Below are 17,517 nucleotides of genomic sequence, written 5' to 3'. Positions count from 1 at the left end.
GTTCATTTTATTAAATTGCTTTATTTTGTTCTTCAGTCATAACCCCGCGGATGGAAGCTTTGCACCATTGACTCCTCAGCCGAGGACATACACCGAATGTCCGAACCTGCAGTCCCTCTCGTACTGAGCAGGATTACTACTGCAACAACACATCAGTAGGGTAAAATATAACCTGCCTCACAATGGTCTAAAGCCAGCTAGTTACGACACTGGCTTTAACACAGTCCAGATGAAGGGTCTCGACCCAGAACGTCGACTGTCCATTTTCCACCACGGAAGCTATCTGACCCGCTAAGTTCGTCCAACGGTTCTTTTTGCTCCAGATTCCTGCATCTGCAGTCTCTCGTGTCTCCGCATCACTGGCTTTGACCAGCTTCCAGTTTGTGCTGGATTCTTTTATTCCTCCCAGGCTCGGTAACACAGTTGGGTCCCTTGAGTTCCAAATCCAGCTGAAGTCAACTAATTCAGTGGAAACCAGCACTTGGATCTAATCTATAGGTTAGTGCCATGACGTAAGAGCTTTTACCCCCCGTGTGCCCTAACATTTAACTGGTAATTATGAGACTCTTGTGTGCAAATTGGCTGTGGATTTGCCTGTAAATTATAAGTAACTGCACGTTTAAAGTACAATTCCCACTGTTTATGTGCAATAAATGTTAAACAAATTATCCTCTTAGCCTATTGAAGACACAACACCACAAGAAAATAGGAGTAGGCCACTCACTTGCTCAAGCCTGACCCACCATTCAAAATGATCATGTCTGATCTAAGGCTTCAACTCCTCTTCTGTGTTCATTTCCTGAACATCCATCTCCTTTAAGTACCTCCAATGATCTAGCCTCTACCCCACTGGGGTTGAGAATTGCAAAGATTCACTATCCTCAAAAATTTCATGTGCATCTCAATTTTAAATCACCATCCCTTATCTTTTAAGTATGTCCCTTGTCGAGACTCACCCACTAGCGGAGGCCTCTCAATATCCACCTTGTTATGCCCCCTTGGGATCTTCTGTTTCAATAAGATCACCTCTCATTCTTCTGAGTGCCAAAGAATTTGGCACTGCTGGTTTGTTGCTTCCTCACAGCTCTAGTGACACTGCTTCAGTCCTGGCCCCCGGTACTGTCTGTGTGGAGTTTGCACATTCTCCCTATCTCTGACCGGGAGTCCTGGTTGCTCTGCAGTTTGGTAGATTAATTGGCCAATTTCCCCTGGTATGTAAGTGAGTGGGGAACAAAAAGCACAACTTATTTAACTGCTTGTGATAAGATAACATTCTCATCCTGTGAATTAGCTCTTCTGGACTGCTTCCAATGCTGGTATATCCCTTAAGTAAGGGGGCCAAAACTGTGCAGAGTACTTCAGAGGTAGGCTCACCAACACCCTACACAATTGTAATGATACTTTCCTATTTCTAAACTTGCAATAAAGGCCAATATTGGAGCAACAGAGGGATCTTGGGGTCCATGTCCATAGATCCTTCACGGTTGCTGCGCAGGTCGATAGGGTTGTTAAGAAGGCGTATGGTGTGTTGGCCTTCATTAGTCGGGGTATTGCAATCAAGAGCCGCGAGATAATGTTGCAGCTCTATAGAACTCTGGTTAGACCACACTTATAGTATTGTGTTCAGTTCTGGTTGCTTCATTATTAGGATAATGTGATTCATCAGTGATAGTGTGGGAGGGGGAGTTGAAGTGACTGACAACAGGGAGATGCAGATCGCGGTTATGGACGGAGCGCAGGTGTTCTCTGAAACGGTCACCTAGTCTGTGTTTGGTCTCACCAATGTAGAGGAGGCCACACTTGGAGCACCGAATGCTCTAGATAATATTAAGGGAGGTGCAGGTGAATCTCTGTCTCACCTGAAAGGACTGTTTGGGTCCCTGGATGGAGGTGGTGTAGGGGCAGGTGTTGTACCTATGGCAGGGGGCAGTGGAAAGTTCCCAGGGTGGGAGCAGGATGTTTGGGGGGGGGGAGGGGTGGAGGAATGAACTAGGGAGTCAAGGAGAGAGCGGTCCCTGCGAAAGGCAGAAAGGGGTGGGGAAGGGAGGATATGCTTGGTGGTGGGGTCCCGTTGGAGATGGCGGAAGTGGTGGAGGATGATGTGTTGGATAGGTAGGCTGGTGGGATGAACTGTGAGGACAAGGGGGACCCTATCCCTGTCAGGTCTGGGAGGGGTTGGGGGTGAGAGCGGAGGCGTGGGAAATGGCGGAGTCATGGGTGCGAGCTCTCTCGTCCACAGTCGGGGGGAAGCCACAATCAGAAGAGAAGTTGGACGTCTCGGATAGACCTAGAGTGGAAAGCCTCATCATGGGAGCAGATACAGTGGAGTCGGAGAAATGAGAAAACGGTATAGCATCCTTGCAAGAGATAGGGTGGGATGAGCTGTAATCGAGGTAGCTGTGGGCATCAGTGAGTTTGTAGAAGATGTTTGGATAAGCAATAACCAAACGCAGACTAGGTGACCGTTTCGCAGAACACCTGCTCTCCGTCCGTAACAGCAATCTGCATCTCCCCATTGCCAGTCACTTCAACTCCCCCTCCCACACTATCACTGATATGTCAGTCCTCGGCCTCCTCCACTGCCAGGAGAATTCCAAGCGCAAACTGGAGGAACAGCACCTCATTTTCCATCTTGGAACCCGTGCAGCCTAATGGCATGAACATCGAATTCTCCTACCTTAAGTAATTCCCAGCCCCCTTCCCCAAACCCCTGCCCCCCCCCACCATGCCTCTTCTTTTCTTCCTTTTCCTAGCTACCTCTCTTTTTGTACCACCCCCACCCTCTCCCATTTTTCCTCCTTACCTTTGACCCGTCCCCCAGTGGATCTGCTCTCCCCTCCTCCCCCACACCTGCCTATCACTATCTCTTACCTGCATCTACCTATCACCACCTTGTCCCCACCCCACCTCCCCTCTTCTGCCCACCTATCACTGCTCTGCTTTTCCCTCCTATATATTGGGCTTCCCCTTTTCCTATCATTAGTCCTGAAGAAGGGTCCTGACCCGAAACGTTGACCACCTGCTTTTCTCCACGGATGCTGCCTGGCCTGCTGAGTTCCTCCAGCATCATCGTGTTTTTCATCTAGATTCCAGCGTCTGCAGTCCTTTGTTTCTCTCAATGGGGTATACTGCCTGGATTATTTTCAAATACTATGAGTAGGATTCCTTTTCAAGTAAGCCCAGGCTATTATGCACATTAACTACCTTCTATCCTTTAAAGCGGCAGCTATTCTTAACAATTATCCTCCTCTAACACTTGATTACCTCCCCCTCCCACTATGCTGATAACAGGACATCCTGTATGCACAAAGTTACTTGGGATTTGTAGTCACTATCAGCATTCCTTTCAGTGTATTTAGAAGGTGCCTGGTTGAGAGAAAACTATTTAAAAAAAATCCCTATGCAGTCTGGCATGCATGCATTGCTCAGCCGTGGGTCTTATGGTTTGTAGTGGCCAGTGGTCTTCGGAAGCCTTCTGTGCATAGAAAGACCCCACAAACACCAATGAGATGAATCGCCAGTTGATGTGCATCAGCTGTTGTAGCTGCGTGTAAAATATTGGCTCAGAATGCAGAAGAACTCCATCGCTCATTGACGAATAGTGCCGCGGGATTCGTCATTGGGAATTGCTGTGCTCTTGGAGTGTCCTGGGGTCTCCGGGGATTACAGATGAAGTTCCCAGGTAAACAACCTTTTTATCTGTTGTTTAAATATAAACAACAATCTGCTGCCTCCTTTCCATTGAGGTTCTACTGGATCCCTGACAGTGCTCCTCTAGTCCAGTTGGCGAAGGAATCATTGAATGGTCCAGCCCGAAAGGAGCCATTGGCCCATTAGTACTTGCAGGGGCATTTCCTGATTTCTGCATTGATTACTACTAAATCAGTGGTAGGGTCCCAGTAGGGAGGATCTATGCCACAAGATTCCCAAACATTGAACTATTGTTGGCATTCGTTCCACTGGCCGAGCTCTCAACCCCTACCACCCTGACCCAGCCACATAAGACAAAGGAGCAGAAGTTGGCCATTCAGCCCATCTAATCTGCTCCACCTTTCTATCATGAGCTGATCCATTGTCCCATTTAGCCCCACTCCCCTGCCTTCTCACCATAACCTTTGATGCCCTGGTTACTCAGATACCTATCAATCTCTGCCTTAAATGCACCCAATGACTTTGCCTCCACAGCCGCCCATCGCAACAAGTTCCTCAGATTCACCACTCTCTGGCTAAAGAAATTTTTCTGCGTCTCTGTTCTGAGTGGGTGCCTTTCAATCCTGAAGTCGTGCCCACTTGTACTAGACTCCCCTACCATGGGAAACAACTTTGCCACATCTACTCTGTCCAGGCCTTTTAACATCCAAAATGTTTCTATGAGGTCCCCCCCTCGTTCTTCTGAACTCCAAGGAGTACAGCCCAAGAGCCGTTAAACGTTCCTCATATGTTAACCCTCTCATTCCTGGAATCATTCTAGTGAATCTTCTCTGAATGTGAATCTTCTCACATGTGGCAGTTTGAAGTAGCTGACTGAAGCTGCTTGCTTGTGGATTGGTGTAAGTGCCCCTCTTGTGTATCTGCCTGCATCCCTTCCCCTTTTACTCACACCCTTACCCTATCCTCATGGAATTACTCTTGTCAAAAGAACATGATACAGGGGTCATAGAGCCACACAGCACAGAAATAGGCCCTTCAGCCCAAGATGTCCATGCTGACCATTGAGTAACCATCTCTACCAAACCCAGTTACCAGCACTTGGTCCATAGCCTACAAGGAGTTGGCCATTCGGCCCATTGTGACTGCACTGACATTCAATAAGATCATGGAGATTTTATCTCAGCAGCACTTTCCTGCTTTTTTATTTGTTGCTTATTTCCACGCATGTGAAAGTTATGCATAATTTATGTTAAGTTTATATTAACTTATGTTTGTATTGTACTGTGCTGCTGCTGCATAAAGCTAATTTTCATGGCGTTTATACCGTGTATATGTGCCTATGGCAATAAACTTGAACTCAAAGTGCACCAACCCCACATCCCTTGATTTCTTTAATATTGAATAGATCTCTGTCTTGAATGGCGGGACCTAATATAACTGTCATCTTTTACCAGCAAGCTTCTCTTGGATTCTCTCACGGGTCTTCTTCCTTGCGGTGCCTAGCTGTGTGGATAGTGGTTTATGTAGCTTCCCTCAAAGCTACATAAACCACTATCCACACAGCTGGGCACCGCAAGGAAGGAGACCCGTGCCTCAGCACCGCATCAGTCCTGTGACAAATCCAGCCCTTCCTCAGAACCACACTAAACTGTTGGCCTGGGTTAACCAAAAGTTTCAAATGTTGCAGCGTACAAGACTGAGGGAAATCTTATAGAGGTGCATAAAATCAAGAGGGGCATAGATAGGGTGAATGCGCACAGTCTTTTTCCCAGGGTTGGCGAATCAAGAACTAGAGGGCATAGGTTTAGTGTGAGAAGGGGAAGATTTAATAGGAAGCTGAGGGGCAACCTATTCACCCAGTATGTGGAATGAGCTGCCAAAGGAAGTGGTTGAGACAGGTACAATAACATTTAAAAGGCACTTGGACAGATACATGGATGAGAAAGGTTAGAGGGATATGGGTTAAATGCAGCCAAATGGGACTAGCTGAGATGGTCGGCATGGACCAGTTGGGCTGAAGGGCCTGTTCCCATGCTCTATGACTCATAAAGAGGAACAAAGGAAGGCCTTGTTCTCATCCTTAGCTCTGCCCCCTCCTTCCTTGAATCAAATTGTAGTTTTGAGTTGCCAGATTTGCCCGTATTTCAGGAAGTTTAATCACTCAAGCACTGGCCTGAAAGACCCCACCCCTACACTGTTGGCACCCGGCCCAATCACCACACTAATTGGTGGTACGACACTGAGGGGAAATCTTATAGAGGTGCATAAGATCAAGGGGCATAGATAGGGTGAATGAGCACGGTCTGTTTCCCAGGGTTGGCGAATCAAGAACTAGAGGGCATAGGTTTAGTATGAGAGGGGGAGAGATTTAATAGGAACTTGAGGGGCAACCTTCTCCCAAAGTGGATGTTATCGGTGAAACCACCTTTTTCCTTCCATGTCTTACGCTTGGTGTCAGTAACGTTTATAAAACATTTTATAAGAAGCAATATTTTGTTTCGTGCCCTTGTGTGATTTTTTTCTCTCTCCTGTGCTGGTCAGAGCAGTGGCTTGCAGATTAGTCTTCAGTCCTGGAGGGGTCCTTTTCTCTCTCCTCCTGATCTATCCAGTTCCTCCTACATGAAAGTTCATCACCACCCTTCACCCTGAACACCTCCTCCATCCACCTGCCCATCACGCACACACTCCCCGCACCGGATCCACCCCTACTTTCCCCTCTGCCCACCCCACCTCCCTTTATTTGGTTCCATGCTCCACTTTCCTCTCCTATCAAATCCCACCCTCTGCAGCCCTTTGTTGCCTCCACCTATCAGCTCCCAGCCTCTGTCCCCTCCTCCATCTGGATGTACCTATCACCTGCCAGCTTTTGCTCCACGCCTTCCCCTCACCTCTTTACACCGGCTCTCTCCCTCTATCTTTCAGACAAGATGAAGGGTCTCGACCCGAAACGTCGACTGTCCATTTCCCTCCACAGATGCTGCCTGACCCGCTCAGTTCCTCCAGCAGTTCTTTTTTCTGCTGGAGGTCTGCAATCCTGACGATCTGTACTTCAATCCCATTTTACTTCAGTCCCTAACTCCCAAAAGTAAAACACTGCAGAGGCCAGAAATCTGAAGTAAAAACGTAAAATTCCAAAACACCCTACAGGTCAGGCAGCATCTGTGGAGACCGAAACAGTTGTCATTTCAGGTGGATGACTTTTCATCGGAACTGTTTGCATAAAGAGCCATTGAGCTAAAATTGTTAATTCTGTGCTGTCTGATCAGCTGAATATTTCCAATATTCCCCATTTTCATCTCTCTTGAAACCCCAGCACAACAAATATACGCATCAACCTTGAAAACGTCAACAGTTATCAAGTTTTCCAGGAGTTTATTTGGTGAGAAAGGTGCTTCACACAGGGGCAGAGGGGAAGAGGTCACAGTCCTTTAAGTACAATCTTCCTTTGGTATTGGATACAGTTATTTAATGTCAGTACAAGAGGAAGTCAGCTGTGTTGCAATGACTGGCGCTGTTGTCCGTGTTAGACCATTGTGGAGACACAAGAGACTATAGATGCTGGAATCTGGAGCAACACAAAAAGTGCTGGAGGAACTCAGCAGATCAGGCAGCATCTGCGGAGGGAAATGGACAGTCGACGTTTCGGGTCGAGACCCTTCATCTGGACTGAAAGATAGAGGGGAGAGAGCCGGTGTAAAGAGGTGAGGGGAAGGGCAAGAGGTGGCAGGCCATAGGTGGATCCAAGAAGGGGTGAGAGGCAGATGGAGGAGGGGAGGGTGGACACAGCGACAGAGGCTGGGAGGTGGGAGGTGAGAGGTGGAGGCGACAGAGGGCTGCAGATGGTGGGATCTGATAGGAGAGGAAGGTGGAGCCTGGCACTAAATAGGGGAGGTGGGGACGGCAGATGGGAAAGGGGGAGGGGACCCAGTGGAGGGGTGTGTGGGTGATGGGCAGATGGGGTGGGCGGAGGAGGGCAAATAAACGGTGATGGGGCTGGGGTGGGTGTAGGAAGAACTGGGTAGATGGGGGGGGGGGGGGGAAGAGAGAAAGGGGACAGAGTGGGAGCAGGTTACCTGAAATTTGAGAATTCAATGTTCATGCCATCTAGAAATGCAGCACATAAATCCAGGCTGCTGTTCTGCAGCAACCCTTCTGGGGTGCTGGGGTGTCCGATTTACTATCTTTCATACCTTTCCCGCTTTCTCAGGTAGACCTGATGGAGCTATGTCATGCAAAGCCCAGGGAGGTAATCACTGCCAGCGGTCAGAACAGTTTTTATTCCTCCGGCAACATTTCTGAACAGATGACTGTCATTCCCTTTGGGATCTTGCTGTGTGCAAATGGACTGCAACACCTCCTGCCTTGCAAGAGTTTCAAAGGGACTTGCCTGGCTCTCAAATGCACCAGGAGTGATTTGCTTTAAGACCTACGTTAGTGTGGTGAAAGACTACAGGTCCCAGACTGCATCTAGCGAGGAAGTCAGACCCACTTTGCAGAGGGAGGAAGAGACGCCGGGCTTAGCAAGGGTTCGTTCAAACTAACATTGCATTGCAATTTTGCAAACTTTGTCTTGATTGCACCGGGAATTTCCTTGCATGTGTGTTGGTGGCTGTCAGTCAGATCTAAAATTGCAAACTTTACACATTTCTTTGCGCGTTCCGAGCTGTTTTGTGATCAATTGCACATGTCGGCAACAAATGCCGACCGTTTCATTCAATGCATTAAGAGTGCACTTTGCAGATTCACTTTAGACAGGCAGTCTATTGAGATTTACAACTTGCATAATTCAACCAATTTCTACCGACATTGTTGCATGTGTGTTGCTGGTCCCGTGTGTGTTCAGGCGCTTGGTGCCTGGAATCCGGGCAGATAATGCACAGGAAATGGTGGTATGTTTGCATAATGTTTAGTAGGGGTTGGCTTTGATTTTAGGTATCAGCTGAGGCTAAATGGGGAAAGGCTCTCGCATCTGGTCAGGAGATTATGGGCGCGATCCCTCACTGTGTACATAATGACACTCCAATGCAGGATTGTTGAAGTCTTACCCAGTTCATCGTCATGTGCACAAGTATGGTGAGGTACAGGTACAATGAAAAACTTGTTTGCAGCAGCATCACAGGCACGTTGGTACAGACAACACACAGAATATAAATTATACATAAAATTGTACCATACAGTGAAAAAAACGACTGCAATAAAAAAAAGTGAAGGCAGGTATATGGTTGTGGAAGAGGTGGTCTGCAATGTTCCGTTGCTGAGGTAGGGTTAGGGTTGTGCAGGCCGGTTCAAGAACCTGATGGTTGTTCCTGAATGTGGTGGTGTGTGGCACTGTTGGAAGTGCCATCCTTTGGTCCAGAGATAAATAATCTAAGGCCTCTTGGGTGGGTGTTAACTATCCCATAACATTTGAAGAAGAATGGAGGGGGGGCTTCTTCTCAGTGTCCTGACCAATATTTGACCCTTAGGGGGATTGAGGGCTGTGGGGATCTGGCACAGGGAAGGAGTTGGGGCCTGGGGTAGATCAACTATGATGCTATTGAATGGCGGAGTAGACTTGAGGAGCTGGTGGTTAATTCCTGCCCCTACTTTCTTATGTTCTTCTTGTGACCTCAACTCACATTTGTAAACATTTGAATCCAGAAAATGATGGAATTACTCAGCAGGCCAGACAGCCTCTGTGAAGACAGAAACAGTTAACGGGTTGGTAGATTAACCGGCCACTTTAAATTGTCCCCAGTGTGAGTGGTAGAATCTGGGGGGAGTTGTAGAGAATGTGAGAAGAATAAAAAATGGGGTTAGTGTAGGATTAGTGTAAATGAGTGGTTGGTGGCCAGCACAGACTTGGTGGACTGAAGGGCCTGTTTCCGTGCTGTACCTTTCCATGACTCTTATGCCAGAGGAAACATCAGCTCCACATTCACCCTGTCTTTTTATGACTGACATGGTCCTTGTTTCAGCTGACTGACAAATCAAAAGATTTACAAACGTCTGATCAAAGAAATTTCTCAGTCCTAGATGACCGACCCCTTATCCTGAGACTTTATCTCTTGATTTTAGACCCTCTTTCTAGCATCAACTCTGTGGATCCCTCTCAGTATCCATTTTGTTTTATTCCTAATCTAGGCTGTCCACTAAGATGCCTGAAGGACCTGAGCTTCACTTGGCGAGCAGGTTTGTTAACAAGGTCTGCAGTGGCCTCGTGTTCTCAGGGAGTGTGGAAAAATCTGCCGTGAGCAAAAACTCTGAGGTGCCGTTCCAGTGCGATGCTTACATCATCTCGGCGGTGTCGCGGGGGAAGGAGGTCAAGCTGACCCTGACGCCGATCAAAGAGGAGGACAGGAAGGAGGACGTAAAGCCCCTGGCAACAGAGCCTGGGAGAGAGTCCCCTGGCCCAATGGACATCGTCTTCCGCTTTGGGATGTCTGGCTCGTTTCAAATGACTGCAGAGGAAGAGGTCCCTAAACACGCCCACCTCAGGTTCTTCACCAGAGATGAGCCCAGGAGGGTGTTGTGTTTTGTGGACCCGAGAAGGTTTGGGAGCTGGGAAGTCAACGGGACATGGCAACCGGATAGAGGGCCCTGTGTGATGCTTGAATATGAAAAGTTCAGGTATATCATCGTAGAATCATAGAGCACAAAAATGGGACCTTTTGGCCAACTTTGTCACGCTGACCGTGATGGCTATCTGTCCTAATCCCATTGGCCTTTGTTCGGCCCATATCGCTCCACTCCTTTCCTATACTAGTACCTGTCCAAATGGTAATTGGTTTATTGTTGTCACATGTACTGAGATACAGTGAAAACCTTTTGCAAGCCATCCATACAAATCTTTTAACAGCATAAGTACATTGAGGTAGTACAAGGGAAAAGCAATAACAGAACGCAGAATACAGTGTTACAGTTACAGAGAAAGTGCAGTGCAGGCAGATAATAAGGTGCAAGGTAATGACGAGGTAGATTGTGAAGTCAGGAGTCCATCTTATCCTACAAGAGGTCCATTCAGTAGTCTTATAACAGTGGGATGGAAGCTGTCCTTGAGCCTGGTGGTGTGTGCTTTCAGACTTTTGTATCTTCTGCCTGATGGAAGGGGGGAGAATATCTGGGTGGGAGGGGTCTTTGATTATGTTGGCTGCTTTCCCGAGGCAGCGAGAAGTGTAGACAGAGTCCATGGAGGGGAGGCTGGTTCTGGTGATGGATTGGGCTACATCCACAACTCTCTTCAATTTCTTGCAGTCTTGGGCAGAGCAGTTGCCATACCAAGCTGTGATGCATCCAGATAGGATGCTTTCTGTGGTGCATCTATAAAAATTGATGAGGGTCAACGGGGACATGCCGAATTTTCTTAGCCTTCTGAGGAAGTAGAGGTGCAGGTGCAATTACTTGGCTGTGGCGTCTACGTGGTTGGACCAGGACAAGCTATTGGTGATGTTTACACCTAGGAACTTGAAACTCTCAACCATCTTCACCTCAGCAGCATAGAAGTTGTGGCTGTATCTGCCACGACCACCTCCTCTGGCAGCTTGTTCCAGATACTCAGCACCCTCTGTGTGAGAAACATACCCCCAGGATCTCCTTTAAATTCCACACACCTCTCCCCCTCCCCCCCCCCCCCCCCCCCCCCCCCCCCCCCCCCCCCCCCCCCCCACCTTAAACCTGTCCCCTCTCGTTCTGGACTCCTCTGCCCTGGGAAGAACTGTGCTTCCTCCTACCTCCCATACATTGGAGCTTCTGTGCCAGGACTCTGCGGGAAGATGGGTTTTGTCCTCCTGCCTGATCGTCCAGGATATCAGGGGTACAGCAAAACTCCTTTAATCCGGCAGGCTTGGGAATTTGGCAGTGCTGCACAGGTCAATTTTCCGGACTATCGGATGTTATTCTATTAATCTTTCGTCACCTATTGAATTCACTTTTTCTCTTAATGTTACACAGTAGGTATTTTCCAGTGAACCCTAATGTTAAAGTAACAAGGCCCCAGTAAGTTTAAAGGGAGCATCTTTGTAACTTAAAAATGTGAAATATTAATATCTTTATTAGTCACATGTACATTGGAACCCACAGTGAAATGCATCTTTTGCATGGAGTGCTCTGGGGGCAGCCCGCAAGTGTTGCCACGCTTCCGGCGCCAACATAGCATGCCCACGATCCTTTTTTTTCAATCTTTTTATTAGTTTTCAAATTAATACAGATTAATATATAACATCAGTGTTTGTACATATAACACAAAGAGATCAGGAGAACAATCATGGCATGGATAATCATAAAAGACAATAAAATATAAAAAAATCTGTAGATCCAATGACCTCTTAGTGAATGAATATAATATAAAAGAAAGGAAAGAAAAAGATTTATTATAAAATATAAAAGAAAGAAAAAAAATCCCCAAAACAATAAGAAAAATTATAAACAATATATCAAACCAAACTAAGCTAAAGAAAAAAAAATTTCCAAAAAAAACAAACAGAAAAAAAAACTGGACTAAAATTTCTCAGTAGAAACAGAGCAATATTATGTCGTCAACTCCACTCCTCTAAGTTGAAAGGTTATTACAAGGGGATCTATATCATGTGAAAATATTGAATAAATGGACTCCAAATTTCCTCAAATTTAAGCAAAGGATCAACAGTACCACTCCTAATTTTTTCCAAGTTTAAACATGATACAGTTTGAGAGAACCATTGAAAAGTAGTAGGGGGTATAGGGTCCTTCCATTTAAGCAAAATGGATCATTTGGCCATTAATGTAACAAAGGCAATCATACGGTTAGTGGAGGCAGATAGATGGCCAGACTCTATCCTTGGTAATCCAAAAATGGCAGTGATAGGATGAGGTTGTAAATCAATCTTCAATACATTTGAAATAATGTTAAAAATATCTTTCCAATATTTTTCCAAAAGAGGACAGGACCAAAACGTATGTGTCAAAGAAGCCACATTCAATTACATCTGTCACATATAGGATTTATATGTTGATAAAAACGAGCCAACTTATCTTTTGACATATGGGTCCTGTGAACTACCTTAAACTGTATTAAAGAATGTCTGGCACACATTGAAGATGTATTAACTAAATGAAGAATTTTCTTCCAAGTCTCTGTAGGTATAGATGTCTGGAGTTCACTTTCCTATTCATTCTTAATTTTGTCCAGTGGTTCAGAATGAATTTTCATAATTAGATCATAGATTATTGCTATCAAGCCCTTCTGACAAGGATTAAAACTGAAATTTTTTTCCGTAATTTCAGTTTTGTAAGGTGTCGGAAAAGAGGGTATAGTAGCTTTTAAAAAATTCCTAATCTGCAAATATCGAAAAATGTGTGATCTAGGCAAATTGTATTTGTTAGACAATTAAAAACAGTTGAAAAACAGTTATCAATGAATAAATCACGAAAACATACTATTCCCTTCGTTTTCCATATGGAAAAAGCTGAGTCAACTCTGGATGGATGAAAGAAAAAATTACATTGAATGGGACTTGATAGATTAAATTTATTCAATCCAAAAAATTTACGAAATTGAAACCATGTTCGTTATTGTATGTTTAACAATTGGGTAATCATATGTTTATCTAATTTGGTAAGTGCAAAAGGGAGTGGAGCTCCTAAAATAGAAACTAATGAAAATTCAAGTACTGATTGGGACTCAAAGTGTACCCATTTGGAGCATTGAATTATATCTGAATCTTGTATCCAAAAAATTAAATATCTAATATTGATTGCCCAATAACATAATCTAAAGTTAGGCAAGGCCATACCACCATCCTTTTTTAGTTTTTGTAAATATTTCTTACTTAACCTTGGGTTTTTATTATGCCAAATATATGAAAGAATTTTAGAATCAATAGTGTCAAAAAAGATTTCGGGACAAAAGTTGGAATCGCTTGAAATAAATATAAAAATTTTGGTAAAATATTCATCTTAACCGCATTAATTCGGCCTACCGATGATAGAGACAGTGGGGACTATTTAGTAAATAATTGTTTAACATGGTCAATTAAAGGTAGTAGATTAGCTTTAAATAAGTCCTTATGTCTCTTGGTAATTTTAACACCTAAATACATAAAATAGTTACCAATCTAAAAGGTAATTGGCTATAAATTGGGATTTGCATATTTAATGGAAAAAGTTCGCTCTTATTAAGATTTAATCTATAGCCAGAAAAAACACTAAACTGATCTAATAGTGATAGTACTGCGGGGATAGATTCCTCCGGATTAGAAATATAAAGTAACAGGTCATCTGCGTAAAGAGATATCTTATGAATCTTCTGTCCACGAGTAATGCCACATATATTTGAAGAATCCCGAAGTGCAATAGCCAAAGGTTCTAAAGCAATATCAAATAATAAAGGGCTTAACGGGCAGCCTTGTCTAGTACCTCGAAAAAGCCTAAACAAAGGAGATCTTTGATTATTAGTAAGTATTGAAGCCATAGGTGCATAATAAATCATTTTAATAGCAGATATAAATTTAGGGCTAAAATTAAATTTTTGAACAACTTCCTAACCAGTACGTCTTTGGAATGTGGGAGGAAACCGGAGCACCCGGAGGAAACCCCACGCAAACATGGGGAGAACGTTCAAACCCCTTACAGACAGCGGTCGGAATTGAACCCGGGTCACCGGCGCTGTAATAGCATTACGCTAACTGCCACACTACTGTGCCTGTAACCAGTGAGTTTCAAAGGAGCAAAGCCAGCAGGACCAGATGTGTTTAAAGAGAGCACAGGAATTGGGGCCCCTGGTGACTGGTTGGGGAGTGTAGGAACCCTGGCTCCGGTGACTGGAAGGGACTGCTGCAGACATCACCTGGGGAATGATAGGTGATCAATCAATGGGGCCTTTTAAGATGCATTAGTTTAGGCAGCTGCACCTGTTCATTTGATTCTTTCCTTTCTTTCACTGGAACCAGACAGTGAACCATGGGGACTTACAAAAAATCAGATAGCAGATTATCAGAGTTTTATTGAAAATGTTCAAAGTTTTGCTACAAGCTCTTTTTGGCCTTCCTTGAAAGGACCTGCTCTACGCTCCTGGGGTGTCAGCCTAGATTTTTGTGTTCGGGTCACCAGAGTGGGAATTGAACCCCGAACCTTCTGACTCGAGAGGTGGGAGTGGTTTTGCCTGTGATCGAACCGACTGCTTAATTTTTAACTGTGCCTCTCTTGCTAACCTACACAGGCAGAATGTGTTGTCGAATCTGTCCAACACAGCCTTTGACAAGCCGATCTGTGAGGCGCTATTAAATCAAAAATACTTCAATGGAATTGGGAATTATCTTCGGGCGGAGATTCTCTTCAGGTGAGCGAGGCTTCCCATTTTGTTCCAATTCTTCCCCCTATTTCACTGCCCCGCTGCTGGGGTTAAGTAGACGAGAGAATCCAGCCTTGTATACCTCCCCACAACCACTGCGGAAACACCATTGATGTTCCATCGTTGCAGGATGGGGGCACACCATTATGCTCTAAACCTCATCACAGCTCAGGTACAACAAGTTGATTTCCAGAGTTGAGGTTAGGAGTACCTTCAAGGCAGCTTTTGACTGGGTTGGCATCAAGGAGCTATTGTAGAACTGAAGTTAATGGGCATCAAGGGGAAAATACACCAGTGGTTGGAACCTTGCCTCACACAGAGGATGGTTGTGCTTGTTGGAGGTCAATCACCAGGTCCCAGGACATCATTGTGGGGATTCCTCAGGGCAGTGTCCTAGGTCCAACCCTCTTCAGCTGCTTCATCAATGATCTTCCTTCCGTTACAAGGCCAAAGCCAAAATGTTGAATTCCATTTGTAACTCTTCAGCAAATGAAGACGAGAGCCTAATCACCTACTCCTGGCATTCGGTGGCATTAACGTTATCGAGTCCCCTGCCATCAATATCCTCAAGTCGCCATTGACTAGAAACTCAACTAGACCAGCCACGTTGCTTGTGGATAACTAGTACAGACATGATGCGTTGTAGGGCCTGTGTCCCTGCTCTTTGACGACCATAACATGGCTACAGAGGCAGGTCAGAGGCTGGGTATCCTGCAACTCCAGAGTCTTTCCATTATCTACAGACGTGTGTCATAGAGTCCTAGAGCATGGAAACAGGCCCTTCAGCCCAACTGGTCCAAGCTGACCAAGATTCCCATCTAAACCAGTCCCTTTTGCCCGTGTTTGGCCCTTATCTCTCTAAACCTTTCCTATCCATGTACTTGTCTGAGTATCTTTTAAATGTTGTTAATGTATCTGCCCCAGCCACTTCCTCTGGCAGCTCATTTCAGTAACTGACTACCCTCACAATTTCATTAGATTTAAAGCAATTGTTTTACGTTTTCCTTTGCCAGTGATGTTCATTAGAGGACCATTCGGTCCATTGAGTCTGCTCAGCCATTCAATCGTGGCTGATTTTTTTTTCAACCCCAGACTCCCCTACTAATAGCAACATCCTCTCCATGTCCACTCTATCCAGGTCTTTCAGTATTCCATAGTTTTTAATGAGATCCCCTTTCTCCTTCTAAACCCCATCGAGTACAGGCCCAGAGCCATCAAACGCTCCTCATGCGTTAAGCATTTCATTCTTAGGACCATTCTTGTGAACCTCCTCTGGAGCCTCTCCAGGACCAACACATCTTTCTTTAGATACAGGCCCAAAATTACTCAAAATATTCCAAATGTCCATATCTCATGAACGAATAATTAAACATAAATGAATCTCCCTTTATCTTTAGGTTGAAAGTTCCTCCATTTGAGAAGGCAAGGACAGTGTTGGAAGCTTTACTTCTTAAGGAGACGGTAAGATTAACCCTCAGGGATTTACAGGGACAAGGTAGGAAAGGATTTGCATTGTCTGAACATTTTCACTATACAGGGAAGCACAGCGGAACATGAAGACAGAATGTTGTGATGTACAACTCCGGGAATCTATGGAATATTGTAAAGTGTCCTTTGCCCAGAAGCATTGTGTTGTTGGACCACTTGCATTCCATAGATTTTTGTTTCTATGACCATCCCCTCCTATGCAGATAAACAGTTTCTTTGTCACATACAATAAATATCCACATCTTAGCAGCTAAGCTCAGTCTATTTAAATACCTACACTCTCCTAAAGTTTTTCTTTATGATCTGTGTTCCATTGGACATTCTCATGACTGTGTGGTTAAGCACAGCTCAAATGCCATCTATAAATTCGCCGCTGATACTGTTGCTGCTAGAATCTCAGACGGCGATGAGGAGGCGTACAGGAGTGAGATAGATCGGCTGGATGGAGTGGTGTCACAACAGCAACATTGCACTCAATGTCAGCAAGACCAAGGATTGATTGTGGACTTCAGGAAGGGGAAGTCGGGAGAACACACACCAGTCCCTCATTGAGGGGTCAGCAGTGGAAAGGTGTGAGCAGCTTCAAGTTCCTGGGCGTCAACATAGAGGATCTATCCTGGGCCCAACACATGGATGCAATCACGAATAAGGCACGCCAGTGGCTCTACTTCATTAGGAGTTTGAGGAGATTCGGTATGTCACCGAAGACTCTTGCAAATTTCTATAGATGGGTGGTGCAGAGCATTCTGACTGGTTGCATCACAGCCTGATATGGAGGTTCCAATGCACAGGATCGCAAGAGGTTGCAGAGGGTTGTAGACGGAGTCAACTCCATCATGGGCACAACCCTCCCCCACCATCGAGGACATCTTCAAGAAGCAGTGCCTCAAGAAGGCGGCATCCATCACCAAGGACCCTCACCACCCGGGACATGCCCTCTTCTCATTACTACCATCAGGAGAGGAGGTACAGGAGCCTGAAGAGCCACACTCAACGATTCAGGAACAGCTTCTTCCCTCCACCATCAGATTTCTGATTGGACAAATGAACCCATGAACAAAACCTTGTTATTC

General features: G+C 45.3%; 1 protein-coding gene across 2 annotated transcripts in view; it reads left to right on the top strand.

Moving 5' to 3' along the window:
* Positions 1-8,136: 8,136 nt before the first annotated feature.
* neil1 (nei-like DNA glycosylase 1) overlaps positions 8,137-17,517 on the top strand; it is a 29,229-nt gene continuing 19,848 nt past the window's right edge. The window contains exons 1-4 of one of the 2 annotated variants that reach the window (XM_052042626.1): positions 8,137-8,177; positions 9,775-10,260; positions 14,825-14,944; positions 16,354-16,417. In XM_052042626.1, the coding sequence (XP_051898586.1) occupies positions 9,788-10,260; positions 14,825-14,944; positions 16,354-16,417 (657 nt within the window). In that variant the 5' untranslated portion in view covers positions 8,137-8,177; positions 9,775-9,787. The remainder of the gene's footprint in view (positions 8,178-9,774; positions 10,261-14,824; positions 14,945-16,353; positions 16,418-17,517) is intronic. The other variant, XM_052042627.1, reaches the window with a different exon arrangement.

The sequence above is a fragment of the Pristis pectinata genome, chromosome 32 (genome assembly GCF_009764475.1).
Source record: "Pristis pectinata isolate sPriPec2 chromosome 32, sPriPec2.1.pri, whole genome shotgun sequence".
NCBI classification, from domain to species: domain Eukaryota; kingdom Metazoa; phylum Chordata; class Chondrichthyes; order Rhinopristiformes; family Pristidae; genus Pristis; species Pristis pectinata.
The sequence above is the reverse complement of the archived record's forward strand: the minus strand, read 5'-3'. Positions and strand labels throughout refer to the sequence as shown.